At 32.0% G+C, this 15730-nt stretch overlaps 5 protein-coding genes across 14 annotated transcripts in view; 3 read left to right on the top strand and 2 right to left on the bottom strand.

Moving 5' to 3' along the window:
* The first annotated feature begins 125 nt into the window (after positions 1–125).
* On the top strand, positions 126–2992 carry ifc (delta4-sphingolipid-FADS-like protein ifc). Of its 5 annotated transcripts, none has more exons than XM_018546414.1 (7): positions 126–159; positions 742–1075; positions 1684–1860; positions 1987–2126; positions 2236–2449; positions 2559–2770; positions 2855–2992. In XM_018546414.1, the coding sequence occupies exons 2-7, from the start codon at positions 994–996 to the stop codon at positions 2990–2992; spliced, it is 963 nt and encodes a 320-aa protein (XP_018401916.1). In that variant the 5' UTR covers positions 126–159; positions 742–993. The 5 variants fall into 5 exon arrangements, with proteins under 5 accessions (XP_018401916.1, XP_018401915.1, XP_018401919.1 ...); XM_018546413.1 differs by lacking the exon at positions 126–159 and adding an exon at positions 389–533; XM_018546417.1 differs by lacking the exon at positions 126–159 and having other exon boundaries at positions 574–863; positions 990–1075.
* Positions 2993–4445: 1453 nt separating this feature from the next.
* On the top strand, positions 4446–7716 carry Noc1 (Nucleolar complex protein 1). The gene is made up of 5 exons (XM_018546502.1): positions 4446–4526; positions 4684–5832; positions 5915–6512; positions 6599–7030; positions 7187–7716. The coding sequence occupies exons 2-5, from the start codon at positions 4699–4701 to the stop codon at positions 7714–7716; spliced, it is 2694 nt and encodes an 897-aa protein (XP_018402004.1). The 5' UTR covers positions 4446–4526; positions 4684–4698.
* Positions 7717–9079: 1363 nt separating this feature from the next.
* On the bottom strand, positions 9080–11312 carry LOC108779139 (chromobox protein homolog 1). 4 transcript variants are annotated; one of them, XM_018546505.1, is made up of 4 exons: positions 11219–11312; positions 9913–10009; positions 9586–9829; positions 9080–9482 (listed from the first exon to the last, which is right to left on the bottom strand). In XM_018546505.1, the coding sequence occupies exons 2-4, from the start codon at positions 10003–10005 to the stop codon at positions 9256–9258; spliced, it is 564 nt and encodes a 187-aa protein (XP_018402007.1). In that variant the 5' UTR covers positions 10006–10009; positions 11219–11312; the 3' UTR covers positions 9080–9255. The 4 variants fall into 4 exon arrangements, with proteins under 4 accessions (XP_018402007.1, XP_018402010.1, XP_018402008.1 ...); XM_018546508.1 differs by having other exon boundaries at positions 9592–9829; XM_018546506.1 differs by lacking the exon at positions 11219–11312 and adding an exon at positions 10985–11049.
* Positions 11313–12423: 1111 nt separating this feature from the next.
* Positions 12424–14619, top strand: Idh3g (Isocitrate dehydrogenase (NAD(+)) 3 non-catalytic subunit gamma). 2 transcript variants are annotated; one of them, XM_018546503.1, is made up of 3 exons: positions 12424–12506; positions 12578–12810; positions 13361–14619. In XM_018546503.1, the coding sequence occupies exons 2-3, from the start codon at positions 12595–12597 to the stop codon at positions 14297–14299; spliced, it is 1155 nt and encodes a 384-aa protein (XP_018402005.1). In that variant the 5' UTR covers positions 12424–12506; positions 12578–12594; the 3' UTR covers positions 14300–14619. The 2 variants fall into 2 exon arrangements, with proteins under 2 accessions (XP_018402005.1, XP_018402006.1); XM_018546504.1 differs by lacking the exon at positions 12424–12506 and having other exon boundaries at positions 12514–12810.
* A 100-nt stretch (positions 14620–14719) lies between these two features.
* LOC108779061 (probable ATP-dependent RNA helicase DDX10) overlaps positions 14720–15730 on the bottom strand; it is a 3859-nt gene continuing 2848 nt past the window's right edge. For both annotated transcript variants that reach the window (XM_018546405.1, XM_018546406.1), the window contains exons 11-12: positions 15172–15563; positions 14720–15101 (exon numbers count right to left, since the gene is read on the bottom strand). In XM_018546405.1, coding sequence (XP_018401907.1) covers positions 14978–15101; positions 15172–15563 — 516 coding nt within the window. In that variant the 3' untranslated portion in view covers positions 14720–14977. The remainder of the gene's footprint in view (positions 15102–15171; positions 15564–15730) is intronic.

The following is a 15730-nucleotide window of genomic DNA, read 5'->3' as shown; positions in this document are numbered from 1 at the left end:
CGCATCTTCGCGCGAGTCATAAATAATCGATGTGTCATGAATAATTGCTAGGGGTCATGCAACAACATAGGTCTGTTCGCGTTTCTTGAAACATCAAAAATTTTTTAACTTAAAATGAGATAGATATATATTTGGGCATTGAAAAGAGAGAAAACAAAGGTGACAAGTGCAAAAAGTGCAAACAACGCGAACAAACCTCGTGTTGACGATTGCTCTTCCTTTTCTCGCTTCCACTCGACTATTTATCTTTTAATCACGTACATGCCAGAGTGCGTACGTGCGCGATTAGCGTGATATCTGAAAGAGTGGATATTGTAACACAGCTATTTTATAATAAATTTTATTAGTATTTATCTCCGTATATGTGTAGTAGAACATGAGATTACAGTCACATTCATTGTAACTGTATATGACGATTTTGTATACAGGATGTCCTAAAATGTTATCGAATGATTTAAACTTCTTACAAGGAAATTATGAAAAAAGAGAATAATCGTCGTTGACGAATAATCAGGGCGATTACGGCGATTTAAGTATGGTTATACACATATATAAACGAGTAACATAATTCGCTATATCCCGATTCCAAATTTATCTATAACGAAAAAATAATTTAAGATAATATACCTACGTTTAGTTTAATAATAGAAATGCGCGTCGATGCAAATTTGCAAGTTTCCGAATTTTTTCGAAAATTCGCAAATTGATCTATTTTATATAATTTTAACTTGACTTAATAAGTGACTCCATATTTACCGAACCCAAAATGCGTGACTAAGAACGTATCTGATAATATCAGGACACCTTGTATAATACAGCAAGTATTAAAAAAAAGGACCGGCAATATTATCTCCGATCTCCAGGTAATAAAATCGTGATTTCAACAGCATTACTTTTTATTTCTTGCTTCGATTATCATTGACAATGCCACTCAACTTTATTAGCCATTGCTAGGATTAATTTCACCTTTTGTACGAAAATCATCACAGAAGAATGGGCCAACAAGTCTCAAGAACGGATTTCGAATGGGTTTACACCGAGGAACCACATGCTTCACGACGTAAAATAATTCTAGGTATGATATTCGCGAGAAGACTAAACTGTATGACTGATATTTGATACTTATTTTTATTTTATTGTAAATGTTTGAACAATGTTCTCGGGATATGAGACTCATAACTGTAAAATTGGAAAGACTAATATGCATAACCACGCCTATTCTGAGGATCATCTGCTTGAATATCTTTATGATAAAATACCACTTTGGATATGCAAACAATACCATAAAATATGAATTGAACTTATAGATATGTTTATGATATTTTTAATTCATTGTTATTTAAAATATAAAGTATTATTTTTAAGGGGTATGTTTAAACATGAATTTATTCATGAATGACATTAGACCGATAAATGAGGAACACAATTGAATCAGTTTATTGCAACTATTTGATGTTATATAAATTTATATTAAAATGTATAATAGAAAAAAAATCTAACAAATTTGTCTAATTTAAAACAATATCATTTTATAAATGTATTTTATGTTGATTTTCATGTTATCAAATTTTATAAATTCTATAGTAAAATTAAATACATATTTATATTGAAATAATATTAAAATACATTACTTTAATCAAATGATCTTTTTAATTATTATCTTTGAAATGTTTTTTATTTTAGAGAAATATCCACAAATTAAGAAGTTGTTTGGATATGATCCAAATTTCAAATGGGTTGTTACTGTAATGGTATTATTACAGTTTCTATCATTCTTCATTGTTAAAGATTTGAGTTATCCCAAACTCTTGCTACTAGCATATTGCTTTGGAGGTGTAATAAACCACTCTCTTATGCTTGGTATATATACATTTTATTCATTAATACAATAAAGTTACAATTTATTAAGCATCATGCTAAAGTTTAATATATTAATAGTTCTGGTTTATGTATTATGCAAATTTTGTGTTATGGTTTGTTTTGCAGCGATACATGAAATATCTCATAATCTTGCCTTTGGACATGCCAGGCCTATGGCTAATCGACTATTTGGCTTTTTTGCAAATCTGCCAATAGGAATACCGGTATCTATTAGTTTTAAAAAATATCATCTTGAGCACCATCGTGTGAGTATTGCAAAAAATAGTGAAAATTGATAATAAAACTTGCATTATCTAGTAATTTACTATATTTTCAATTATATATTTAAGAGATATACTTTTTTTGTATTTTTAGTATCAGGGAGATGAAAAGTTAGATACAGACTTACCAACATTATTAGAAGCGAAATTATTTTGTACAACTTTTGGGAAGTTTTGTTGGATAATGCTACAACCATTCTTTTATTCATTTCGACCTCTTGTAACATATCCAAAAGTACCAACTTCTTTAGAATATATAAATTTAGTTATACAATTGATATTTGATGCTTGTGTATGGTATTTTTTCGGTAAGTTTAAAAATTTTTAAAAAAATCAGGATGTAATTTATATTAATATTACAAATTAGTAGATATTATGAAATTCATTTATTAGAGAAAAATAACATCTGATTTTTAGGTGGTAAAGTACTATTTTACTTACTTATTGGCTCTGTTATGGCAATGGGATTACATCCTGTGGCAGGTCACTTTATATCGGAACATTACATGTACAAAAAAGGTTTTGAGACTTACAGTTACTATGGTCCTCTAAATTTCATTACTTTCAATGTCGGGTACCACAATGAACACCATGACTTCCCTGCAGTGCCTGGTTCGAGGTTACCAGAAGTATGTCAAAACATTCATTATAGTTTAGATATAATTGTTATCATACAGCAATATAACTTGTTTATTATTTCACATAACTTTTAGGTAAAACGTATAGCCGCAGAATTTTACGATAATTTGCCACAGCATAATTCATGGGTTTCTGTTTTGTACGATTTTGTGATGGATCCTGAAATCGGGCCATATGCAAGAATGAAAAGAAGGCATCGAGGATTGAATTGACAGATTTTGTAATTCTTCTTAGTTTTTTTTAAAGAATGTACCGTATAAGATTTATACATTATTCATTATGTATATTATTATGCAGAATTGCATATTTATTATGATACAATTTAAAAATTGCTACAGTATTTGGGAAAATGAAATGTGAGAGTTACATGCTGAGAGATTTGTAAGTATATTTGCACGAATTGTAATGTAACTTTCGGAAAAATTTAGGGATAATGTATATTAATCTATGGGCAAGCAATTTTTCAATGTTTTTATTAAATTATTTTTATAAAAGTCTTCAAATCTAGTTTTTGGAAATCTGTTTCTTAAAGTCTAGTCACTGTGCTATCAATATAACTTTTGATTATATATAATAAATAATTATTCATGTTATTTAATATACATTATTTTTTTTCTCTATATAATTTGTATCTCCAATTCTGATTAAATTTTAACCAATTTAAATTAGCTCCAATTTCGTCTTTACTCTCTCTCTCTACTTCTCTACTCTCTCTGCTACTCCATAATGCTGTTTAAATTAACTTTTTAGTCATTTGAAACAATTTAATCAGTATAGTTAAAAGTGCTATGTATTTTATAACATAAAGTGAATCTGTGATGCAAAAATATATATTGTATACTTTTATGTATACTATAACGATTTTAATAGATGATATTATAAAAAAATTTAGATCATTTTACAGAGAAATGCATAATGTATGTTATATAACACAAAATTGTATATATTACTTCAATGAGAAATTGTAATAATTTATAGACTATTTGTCAAATAATTGTATATTTTTCAATAAATTTAAAAACATTAAAATGGAACGTACATAAAACTTCCAGTTTTTTTACTTTTAATTTACTTTATGCCAAAAGAGTTAATACACAGAAAACGAGTTTAAATTTGTGATATCTAAAAACCTAAAGATATTTTTACGAAAACTCTAAAAGGACGTCTTATGTCTCGATTTTGGATTTCGTTGAATATATTTATTTCTTAATAAATATACAGTGTGAGAGTAAAAGGAGAAAATGTAAATCGTATAAAAATATAAGAGTTAAAATTTGATTCTGTGTATCGTTATGTACATTGATTTTCACGAAAAGAAGGCAGGTGGCGTTAAGATTCGTCTATTATTTTTTTAAAGGCAATTAGCCGTTGTAGTGAGCATTTGCATTTCGAAAGGAAAATCCATTTCCTGAAGTAAATTTAATTCTTTTATATTATTTTGTAAAACTACAAGTACAGTTCTCCTTCCTGTCCACTCGTGAAAAGTTTTCCCACTCATTATCTGAAATTTAAAGTTGGAAAATGATTTATCGAGATTTACTATGGAACATTTAAATCAAACATTAAGTGCTACAGCACTGCGCGCTCAGCTGTAAACAACGCGCATGCGCGAGTCCCTTGGAAGCACATGTGTGTGATTGTATGGTTAGAATTTGTAAAGGAAACATCCATTAAAAAATATTTAAGATTTATTAAAAGTACATGCACATCAAACGGTCTTCGTATCAATGATTTCAAGATTAACATGTAAGCATTGCTCTTTGTAATACATTACATTATTTTATATTAGTGACAACAATATAATATTTATATAATAAATTTATAATAAATATTAGAATGTTGTACCATATTATTTAAATATTTTAAATGCATATATTTATTGTCCTTTTGGAAATTATTTCAGAATTTTTCTTGGAAGATGAAGAGAGAACTCAATGATAATTTCACTATTGGTGAAATTCTTACTACTGTTAGACAGAAATGGTACGAGGAATATCAGAAAGCAGAAAGGCCCTACAAGCACTCCAAATCTGAAGCTGACGTTCTGCATTTAAGAGATGAAGGAAAGAAGTATCTGGATGCAGAAACCGCTGCCTTTCAACTGAAACAATCTAAATCGCAAGATTCAGAGACAAAATGGTTAAAAACGGCATTGCAACGAGGTACTACTTCGGATAAGACAGCAGCCGGTATAGTGCTGGTACAAGATAATCCCAAGTATAATCTCGGTCGTCTGATATCCTTGATATCTCAAGTACGAAGCACCAAACATAATCAATGTGGCATGATTATTACATCATTGAAAGAACTCTTCCTGGAGGATTTGTTGCACCCTACATTTAAATTATTAAAATTAGAAGAGCAAGATTTAGACAAGCTCGATATTAATCTTAATAATGGGTCAGATTCCATTATTAAGACAAACGCTGGTAGAAATAGATTGTTGGCACATTGGTATTTCGAGGATCAACTACGTGAACAGTATGAACGTTTTGTTACAAATCTCTCCGCAGTGGCTTCCAATACGGTAGATACAAACCGTGAGAAAGCCATATCTATAATGAGCGGTCTGTTGATAGCTAACGCTGAGCAGGAACACAAGTTGCTGGAGTTACTTGTGAATAAACTTGGTGATCCAAGCAGTAAGGTTGGCTCCAAAGCTGTATTTTGTTTAAATAAACTATTGTATGAGCATCCCAATATGAAGCTCATAGTTTTGCGTGAAGTTGAGAAATTGTTATTTAGAAGAAATGTGAACCAGCGTACTCAGTATTACGCTATATGTCTGTTATCGCAATATGTTTTGGATAAAAACGATGAGGAAATAGCTGCTACTCTGATAGAAGTATATTTTGCATTTTTCAAAGCATGTTTGAAGAAAGGGGAACCTGATAGTAGAATGATGGCAGCAATTTTAATGGGCGTTAGTAGAGCGTATCCTTTTGCCAAAATAGACTCGAAGATATTGAACGAACACATTGATTCTATCTACAAAGTGGTACACCTTGGATCGTTTAATGTCTCTCTTAATGCACTTAACTTATTACATCAGGTAAGTATCATGGAATAACGTCCGCCGCAATATATTGAATATTTATGCGTTTCCAGTTTGTATAAAATAATTGCGTTTGCAGATAACTGGCAAGGACGAGTCTCAGACGAATCGATTTTATTCGGCCTTTTATAGAAAGTTATTCGATCGGCAAATAGGAGTAGCGAATAAGCATGCGGTGTTTCTTAACTTATTGTATCGAGTCCTTCAAAAGGATCAAAGTATATTACGTTCATATGCTTTTATCAAAAGAATTTTGCAGATTACATTTTATTTTTCTGCAAATATGGTATGTGCCATGCTGTACATTGTCTCCAAAGTTCTCGAAAGACGCAGAGACTTAAAATATATGTTATTTGAGCCATATAAGGTTATTAAAGCCGAAAATGACGTTTGTGAAGTAAACGATAGCTTATCAGACACGGAAGATGTTCATGTAATAGAAAATGAAAACTCTATCATGTTATCGAATATCATAGTTGGTTCGGATAGCGAAACGAAGCCGGATGTGAAGAAAGAATCTGACATAAAAGTTGAGATGCAAGATGTAAAACCATATGATCCTTTTTGTAGGAATCCTTTGTATGCAGGTGCAACCAAAGGGATCAATGCCGAGCTAGAAGCATTATCTAGACACTTCCATCCGAGCGTTTCTTTATTCGCGAATCAAATTATTCAAGGTAATGTTCTATATAATTTTTCAAATTTAAATTTATACATCGTTTACTATTATTAGACGTGATATTTATATATTTTTATATTTCAGGGAAATCGATCGAGTATACAGGTGATCCTTTGGAGGATCTGACGTTGATTCGATTTTTGGATCGATACGTTTTCAAAAATCCGAAAAAATTGGAGTCCAAGAAAGTGCAGAAAAAGAATGATCCTTTGGCACAACGTGCCGGATACACGCCTAAGGGTATACGATCCCTTTCGGTGGATAGCGCAGCATATCTCAATGAGAGAGAGGAGCGAATACCTGTAGACGAGTTGTTTCTATATCGATACTTGAAACAGAAAGATGAGATCAAAAAGCGTGTCAAGAAAGAAGATGATGAAGATGACGAAGACGCAGACAGCGTTAACAGTGAAGAGTTCAATGATATGTTGGATCGTATGGGCGGTGGCCAAAATTTCGGTCAAGATTTCGATGACTTAGATATAGCGGCGGATATCCAACCTAGGAAGAAAAAAGGTAGCATGTTTTTTTTTGCATAAATTTGTATAAAATGTGTTTTAATGATTCGTTGAGATAAAAGGAAAAACTTAATCTTTAATGTTTTGTATGTGTGTATTATGTATTGTATATCTTATAAACAATAAAACTTACTGATAATGGCGTTTATAACAGGTAAAGCGAATGAAGAATCTGATGATGACGAAGACACCGAAGATAATGTTAGTCAATCTGAAGATGACGATATCATCGATGATGCATCTGAAGATTTTGATGAAGATATCGCAGATAACGACGAGTTGCAAGATCTAAGCGATATTGATCTTGTAGATATAGATGACGAAAATCTGAGCGATATCGAGTTCAACGATTCCGAAGACGAAGGGTCTGTAGATGACAAATTAATTTCAAGTTTGAATAAAAAGCTAAACGCGAAGAAGAGTCCGAAAAATAAAGAGAAGAAAAAAGGAATCGATAGCAGTATATTCGTATCGGCAGAAAAGTTCGCAGAGATGTTGGAGGAACAAAATAAATCGAAAGGAAAGCACGGTGGTAGTAACGTTTTTAGCAGTAGTGATGGTGCTAGCGCAAAGCAGATAGATTGGGAAATAAAACGACATCAACGGATGAAGGGACCATTTGGGAAAAAGCGAAAGTCTGTTCAATCGTCTAATAATAATCGAGCTAAAAAATTCAAACGATGAATATGTAATTAACATATTTCATAGACATTTATATTTGATTACAATAAACTTTGCTTTCCAATGACTCTCCATTTTATTTAAGTAATACCGTAAACTATGAAATAATCTAAAATGAATATATTTTATTATTGGTGTGTGTGTGTGTGGTATATATATATATAAAAGCATTTATCTTTTCTATGAAATTTGTAGGCAAAATTATACGACGTTTCGTTTATACGTCAATATTGTGCGTTTTATTTTCAATACAAACATGTTTAACAAAACATGAAACAGGTCAATAAGAGTACAACGTAGATCGCAACGTGTAATGAATTTAACAAATTATAAAATTGATACATATTTAAAATTTTAAATATAAAATCTCATATGTTTCAATTCACTTTAGAGTCATCCTCAGTAAACATGAGATATTCAAATCACACCCTTTGCAAGTTATATTTAAAACGTACATATAATTTTATTTTTTAAATTTATTGCGCGTTGTAATCTATGTACTCTCATCTCGTCTTATGTTTTGTTAATTTTGAGAATTTATTAATACTTTTATATCGTTTAAACATATCTAACGTTTATATTGAACTCGTTAATGTGAATGTTCTCTCTACACAATTAAAGTAATTGGCTTTTGGAATATTTTAATTTAAATCAGAAAAATAATTTTTAAATATTCAATAGATAAAATTTTAAAGATGAAACAAATAATTCTTCAAGAATGTTCTTATATATTGTAATGCGTTGTAGTACATATGTTACATTTAGCAATGACGTGTGAAAAAAGAAATAAATGATTACAAGAACTCATGTTTCACTATTGCAAATTAATAGATTTGATATTTCTCACAAGCTCTGAGGAATTGTAATCGAATTGGTAGTCTTATAATGGCTGGAATGTAAAACCAAATTTATGTAAAAATTATTTTTTTCCTATATTATTTAATTACTTTTTTTTACTAATAATAATCAAAATGATTTTACATGTTACATGTAATCAATTTCAATTTATTTATTTATTTAAACAGCAAATCACGTATATTTTAAGTAATTAAAATAGTAGATAATTTATGTAGGTGCAACAGGTGTTAACACAGTTGTATGGTAAACAGGAAAAGAACAAAATAATTAGAAGGAATCTATACTATTTAAAAAAATCGCTATTTAAGATATACTTTTAATAAATATATGTTATGTATTGAAAGATATTATATCTATTAAAAAGTAAATACATTTTACGATGTGTTGGTGAAAAATTGAAAATATTATATAATTGTCTCTGAAAATTTACGGTTTTTACATTTAAAAAATAAATATATTACTAAATAGTGACAATGTACGTAGTTTTCTTTTTTAACCTTTGAACTCTTTTTTTTTTTTTAATTCCTCCTACATTATACTGTTCTATATCAATGCGGTTCGAAAAATCTTTGATATATTTATTTTTCACCTACAAAAGTTAGAAAACTCGCAAATAACCTAGAATAAATGTTACAAGGAAATACTTTGCAATAATAAAAATAAATGATGAAGGAACGCTGGACGCTACTCCGGGTCAGGTTTTGCAGAGTTTTCGTCATCATGAGCTGGACTGTGCCACGTGAGTCGTTCCTCGTAAAATTTGATTACGATTTGTGGGCACCTCTCGTTAGCAATGCGTGCTGGTACCAGATCCGCATCGTCTGTTCCTTTCCATTTCATTAAGAACATCAGTTCGCCGCTAGAATCCGTTGCTCCAATAATACGCTCAGGCTCCAGATTTCTATCAAATCCTATAAAGTTAAAGATATATTTATAAAAAAAAACGAAGAAAAAGGCAAAAAATAAATAAAGAAAACTAAAAATATCTTAGGAACAAAAATTTTCGATGCTTCCCTTTACCTTCCAGCTTCTTTTCTTCCACTGCTGCCTTTTTCTTGGCTTGAGTGGGCGTCGGTGTGTTATTACTTTTTCGTTTCTTTTGTTCCTTCTCTTCATGACGTTTCCCAGATGCAGCTCCATCCTTCTTCCTCCGTTGGTCCTCAAATTGAGCGATCAGATCTGGGCAATCTAAATTTTCTTCTGGTTCCCATGTATTCTCATCATTAGAATATCCTTTCCATTTTAAGTAATATTCAACCTGTAAATCAAATAATTAAAAAAATATTAAAGTAACATACCTTACACACAAAATGTCAAGATATATAATAAGATTTTACATACTTTTCCCTTTATGACTCTTCTATCTAAAACTTTCTCCACACTGAACTCTTCTTCAGCCTCATTGTCCGAAGGAGAATCCTTCATTTTACTCATGGTACTGTAAATGTAAAAATCAAATAAGTCTCCTTGTAAATTTTTATGAAAACTAAAAAAAATCATCTACATAAAGCTGGTTTTTTATAGCTGACTAATAATAAATGCTTTGAGGTTGAGTTTATTCACTGATTAATGGAAATCTATGGCTATGTTTAGCAAAGAGAGTAGCTTTGCAACTGTTGTAAAATTCTTTAATATGATTGGTTCTTACTCTTGCTTTCTTATGGATCTAAAGTCAGTGGTAATTTTGATGGATTAGAATCTTGTCACCATATTGGTTACAATGTCAATAATGCATCGTAGCCAATATAGTAGCAAGAATCTAATCCAGCAAGAAAACAAGCATCGTGTGTTATCAGTTTTAGGCCCAGTTTTACAATTTATGATTAATTCTTAACTGAGATTCAACTTATTCCTAATCTAATTCTAATTCTAGAATTTTGGAAGGGGATGAGAAATAAGTTGAATCTTGGTTAAGAATTCATAAGAATCATGAATTGTGAAACTAGACCTAAATGTAGAAATTAATTATATTTTGAAGAATTTTATGATAGTTGCAAAGCTGCTTTCTCTGCTGCACACAGCCTACAATGTACATAATGTGAAGTGAAGATTTTCAGCACTCACAGTGAAAAGGGAACATAGCTTTTTTTTAGAAAGATATATATTGGAGATAAAAGTAATCTAGAATTAGGTAAAGATACAAACAAGATTAGAGAAGTAGATTTTGAAGTGACAAACTGTTATTCGTTCAGTGTTTGAGCAAGAATATGACAGGTTTCCATCTGATCCCACGCTTCAGTATTGTAAATAAAACGACCGACGAGAAATTGCGCAGGACGCAGACTCTACCGGCGCGACACGGTGTGGTGTGATTGTGATATGGCGCGATGTAATGTAGAAACGCAGTTACACACCGTGTCGATTTCATCACGTAATGTGTTGTAATACAACGCAAATTGGGACAATGTTTTACCGGGTGGACCTGGACGTGAAAATGATATGCGCCGATGACGAGCCGCGGTGTGATGCGTGAAAATGGTTATATCGCAAGATCCGCTGCGGTTTGGTCTAAAATGGCGACAATGGTAGTGACGCGTTCGCCGGTGTTTTTCTTTCTCTTTTTAAGAATCGTGATATTGCCCGTGTTCCGTATAACGCCGTTAACGTTTGCGAGCTCGAGTTACGTTTTATAATAGAAGAGACTCACCTAGATTGTTCCAACGCTTAAAAGAGCTTGAACACTGATATGGACCACGATAAAGCTACTGCTCTAAATATTTCGTTACGAAGGGCTCTGAACACAGCATGCGTTGCCGCGAAAAAGTCAGGCTGACCAAGTTGTTGGCGTGAAAGTTCCTCCGTTAGAAGAAAATGGCTGCCTTTCCAAAAGTAATACGTGTGTCGTGTATAGTATTTCCCTAGTTTCTCGTATACGTTTCTTTTCGAGAATAGAGGCTGTCTAAAATTTGTTCGCTTGAAATTGCTTGAAATCCTTAAAAATTTTTACAATTTTTGTGTTGATTTTTGTGCCCTTGTTACCGACGAGGTATTATTAAAGACGCTCGGTTGATCGGTTCTGGACAAATTTTCGTGACCAATGGGGCACCGGGGATAATTGAAGAACGATGATATTATCTCGATAATTAATAGAAATTTGCGAATATTAACATAAATATTCGGTAATACATTATTAAATTCGTGATTTTTTATTACATAAATGCTGTATAAAGAAATGCGTATTCTTTTAATACTATAATTACATATTGTCGAAAAAAATTACAATTTTTTTTCTCTGCAGTTATCATCTCTATTGATAATCAAACTTGGATGATAACGTTAAAAATCACAATTTTTAATAAAAATTGAGTATTATTAAGTTTTTAATATATATATATATATCTACGAAACTAATAAATTATGAAATTAGTACTGTATTTTATATCTTTTATTATTCTTAGGCCCAATTGCACTAATGTGATTTCGATTTTAAATAAGACTTAAAACTATCTCTATCTCTTTTTTTTTTATTATCGATAAAATTAGCGTTTGGTGCAGTCAGGTCTTATTTGTGCTTGGAATTTTTTCACTGAATCACTCAATTAGTAAATTTATTTAACATTTAATATTAAATTGGCTAATTATCAACCTTCTATATTAGGAAATCCAAACAGAGGCTCTATAGAGAACAGAGAAGTTTTTAATTTTTTCTAAAAAGTTTCGATTTTATAGATAATCAATACGCTTTAAAAATTGCAGTCCACGTGACTCTAAACAAAATAGGAAAGAGGTTAATTGACCAATCAGAAAACGTTTCGAAGCATTTGTAATGCCAAGTGAACCGTATTGAAGTATCACGTGTTAACTGTCGTGTTTTCTTCTGTTTTCTTCGATGAGCTTGGTGAGTCTGGCGTGGTGTGGCGTGGTGCTGACAAGGTTTTTTGGAGTTTTGGGTGCATCGAGGTTGTCATATTAAAATAGCATTTGCAAAGATAACGGTATGCATTGTATAATAATACGCATTGAGCTATATCCGAGATTAAATAATTGATTTCTGTTATGTTTATAGCGAAACAATAGCGCGAGATGGCTGCCCGCTCGGTTTTAAAGTACCTGAAACCCAAGTCCGTGATATTTCAGAGTCATCGATGCGCATCTCTCTCAGGCTTCGATATTCAGCACAAAACTCCCACGATCAAGAAAGTGATGCCCATACCAAAGGCTCATTACGGTGGCAGGCACACAGTTACCATGCTACCTGGAGCTGGCATTGGACCGGAGTTGATGGGTTATGTAAAGGAAGTGCGTAGATCACTGTTCTTGAATTTATGGCGCGCTCTAAAGTTCGGTTTTATAAGATCAACTTTAACCTCAGTTTAATTTATTCTTTATCTTTTTCTAATTCTAAGGATGGAAGTGCAGAGTCTTGTATAAAAAGATAAACCAATCAAAGTCTTTCATTTCCTTTCTATCCATGAAATAAAAGACTCAGATTGGTTAATTTTCTAATGCTATAGGCATTGTGCAAAAGTATGTGAGTCCATTCTCTATGTCTTTGGCTTCGACCTTGAAAGATAAAATTTGAATTAAATTAAGATATAGGGCTTCACCAACTTCTGATTAAAGTAATCGACAATCAACTCATAGAAGTGCCAACAATAATTTAATGTCAAAATATCTTCCTCTTTTGAGACAAACTACTAAGTAATGATAATCAAAGTTGATGAAAGAGGCCCTAAAATTGATCTTATAGTAGTGGAACTAGACCTTAGCAATGCAAGAATATATTAGATAGAAGTATTCTTTACTCCTACCCTGATATATTGGAAATAATATTTATCATTTGTTTCAGGTTTTTAAATATGCTGGCGTACCAGTGGACTTTGAAGATGTTGAGATTGATCCCAATGCTGACGACAATGTTGATTTAGATTATGCAATTACATCAATACGCAGAAATGGAGTAGCTTTAAAGGGAAACATAGAAACGCGCAGTACAGAAGCTGGTGTCATTTCTAGAAATGTTGCTCTGCGAAATGAGCTCGATCTTTATGTGAATGTTCTACATTGTGTGTCGTATCCAGGTGTAAATTCACGTCAGAAAAATATAGATATTGTTATTGTGAGGCAAAACACCGAGGGTGAGTACTCCATGTTGGAACATGAGAGTGTATACGGTGTCATTGAAAGTATGAAAGTTATCACAAATTTTAACTCGGAACGTGTCGCTCGTTATGCGTTTGAGTATGCTAAGAGGAACGGCCGCAAGAAAGTTACGACAGTTCATAAAGCGAATATTATGAAGCTATCAGATGGACTCTTCCTAGAGATTTCACGGCGCGTTGCCAAGGATTATCCGGATATCATCCATAATGATATGATTATTGATAATTGTTGCATGCAACTTGTTTCAAATCCACACCAGTTTGATGTCGTATTAACGACCAATCTGTACGGTGCCATCGTATCGAATGTGGTATGCGGTTTGTTGGGCGGTGCCGGTTTATTAGCTGGCAAGAACTACGGTGACCATTACACGATCTTTGAGCCAGGCACTCGTAACACCGGTACCAGTATCGCTGGCAAGAATATCGCCAATCCAATTGCGATGCTAAATGCCGCAGTCGATATGTTGCGTCATCTAGGTCACAAACATCATGCCACCGTTATTCAGAATGCAATCAACAAGACTATTAATCAAGGAGTACATACTCGCGATCTCGGTGGTACTGCAACGAGCAGAGACGTCGTCGACAATATTTTGAAACACATCAAAATCGCAACCGCTTAAAAAGACTGAAAATTATTCTAGCGAAAAATCTCTTGTAGCAACTGTCTATGGAAAGTGGCGAGTTCGAAGTATATATACCAAGAATCTTGTGTGATTTCTAGTGAGATAACATAAAGGATATGTATGATAAGCTAGTTAGGAATGTTAGGACAATTGCAAAATAAGGAACGTTCTGACAATATGCGAAAATAAAATTTCATCTATTGGCTCGAAACTGCGAAATATTTCTCTCTTCCATAAAATCATTGTTCTTAAATAATTGGATGGATTTTGGCTTCCTCTCACAAATATGCTCTGTAATATAGTAACTTGTTTAATAATCGGAATTTTGTAAAATATTTATTGTATATTGTAAGTAGTAGCAGTTCCTATAGATGAATTTACCAAATATTATCACTGTGAGAGTACTTGTATGAAATGTAAAGTACTCGTTACACCTTACCATTTAAAAAATACTCACTGATATTTGTGCGTATGAAAATAATTGTAATTTATTAAGTTGACAAATATTCATATGCCGCCTTAGTACAATTTATCTAGTTAAATTAAAACTATGACACAAACTGTAAAAAAATTACACTTTACTGTTAAGATAATCGTTATATTGTAAAGTGTACATATCGCCACGTTCATAAATAAAATGTAAAAATTTACATTTCTCTAAAGATGTACTTTGTACTAATTCTGTAATAACTGTAATGCTAATTCCTCATCGGCTTGTAGATAGGCAACATTAGATGTTTTTTGCTTTTTCTTGCTCCTCTTGTGTTCTTCTTGCGTTATCAATTTTCTCTTGAAAGGCCTATAACAGAAAGTTAAGTTTTCAAGTTTTCGAATGATTTATAAATATAAATTACGTGATTTTTATATACTTGTGAACTATGCTTTCTTCCTCAGATTTTTGATCTTCTACAGACTCGTTGGCAGACGATATTTCTTCGTCTCCATCTTGTTTGCCGTATATCTTATCTGGATCAGGTAACCATGAAAGATCTGGACCTTCACTAGCTTCACTTTCGGTACCGTAATCATCGCCTGCGTCTTCACCCTCTTCGTCGTTTATTTCTGCTTTTTTGGCAACCTTCAGTTTCCTCTTCTCTTCTTTGTGTTTTTCTTTAATCTTTTCTTTGAATCTTTGTTTATCAAACTGGTCCTCCTCGCGTAAAACTTGCTTGGCCATCTCGATATTAATTCCAGAATCGATTTCATTTTCGTATTGCCGTGCTAATTCTGACATTTTTATTTTGGCAGAATCAACTAATTCCTAGAACATAGACATTCTCATATGAGTATGCAGATAAATGATTTAAAAAGAAAAATTAAACAAAATTAATCTAGACAAATTTAGCATTTGCTAATTACAAAATTGTAATAAGATTATAAGCCATAAATTTATGTTGCATATAATAAATATATATATAGATATATATA

Source organism: Cyphomyrmex costatus, unplaced genomic scaffold (assembly GCF_001594065.2).
Source record: "Cyphomyrmex costatus isolate MS0001 unplaced genomic scaffold, Ccosl1.0 scaffold55, whole genome shotgun sequence".
In the NCBI taxonomy this organism is placed as follows: domain Eukaryota; kingdom Metazoa; phylum Arthropoda; class Insecta; order Hymenoptera; family Formicidae; genus Cyphomyrmex; species Cyphomyrmex costatus.
The sequence above is the reverse complement of the archived record's forward strand: the minus strand, read 5'-3'. Positions and strand labels throughout refer to the sequence as shown.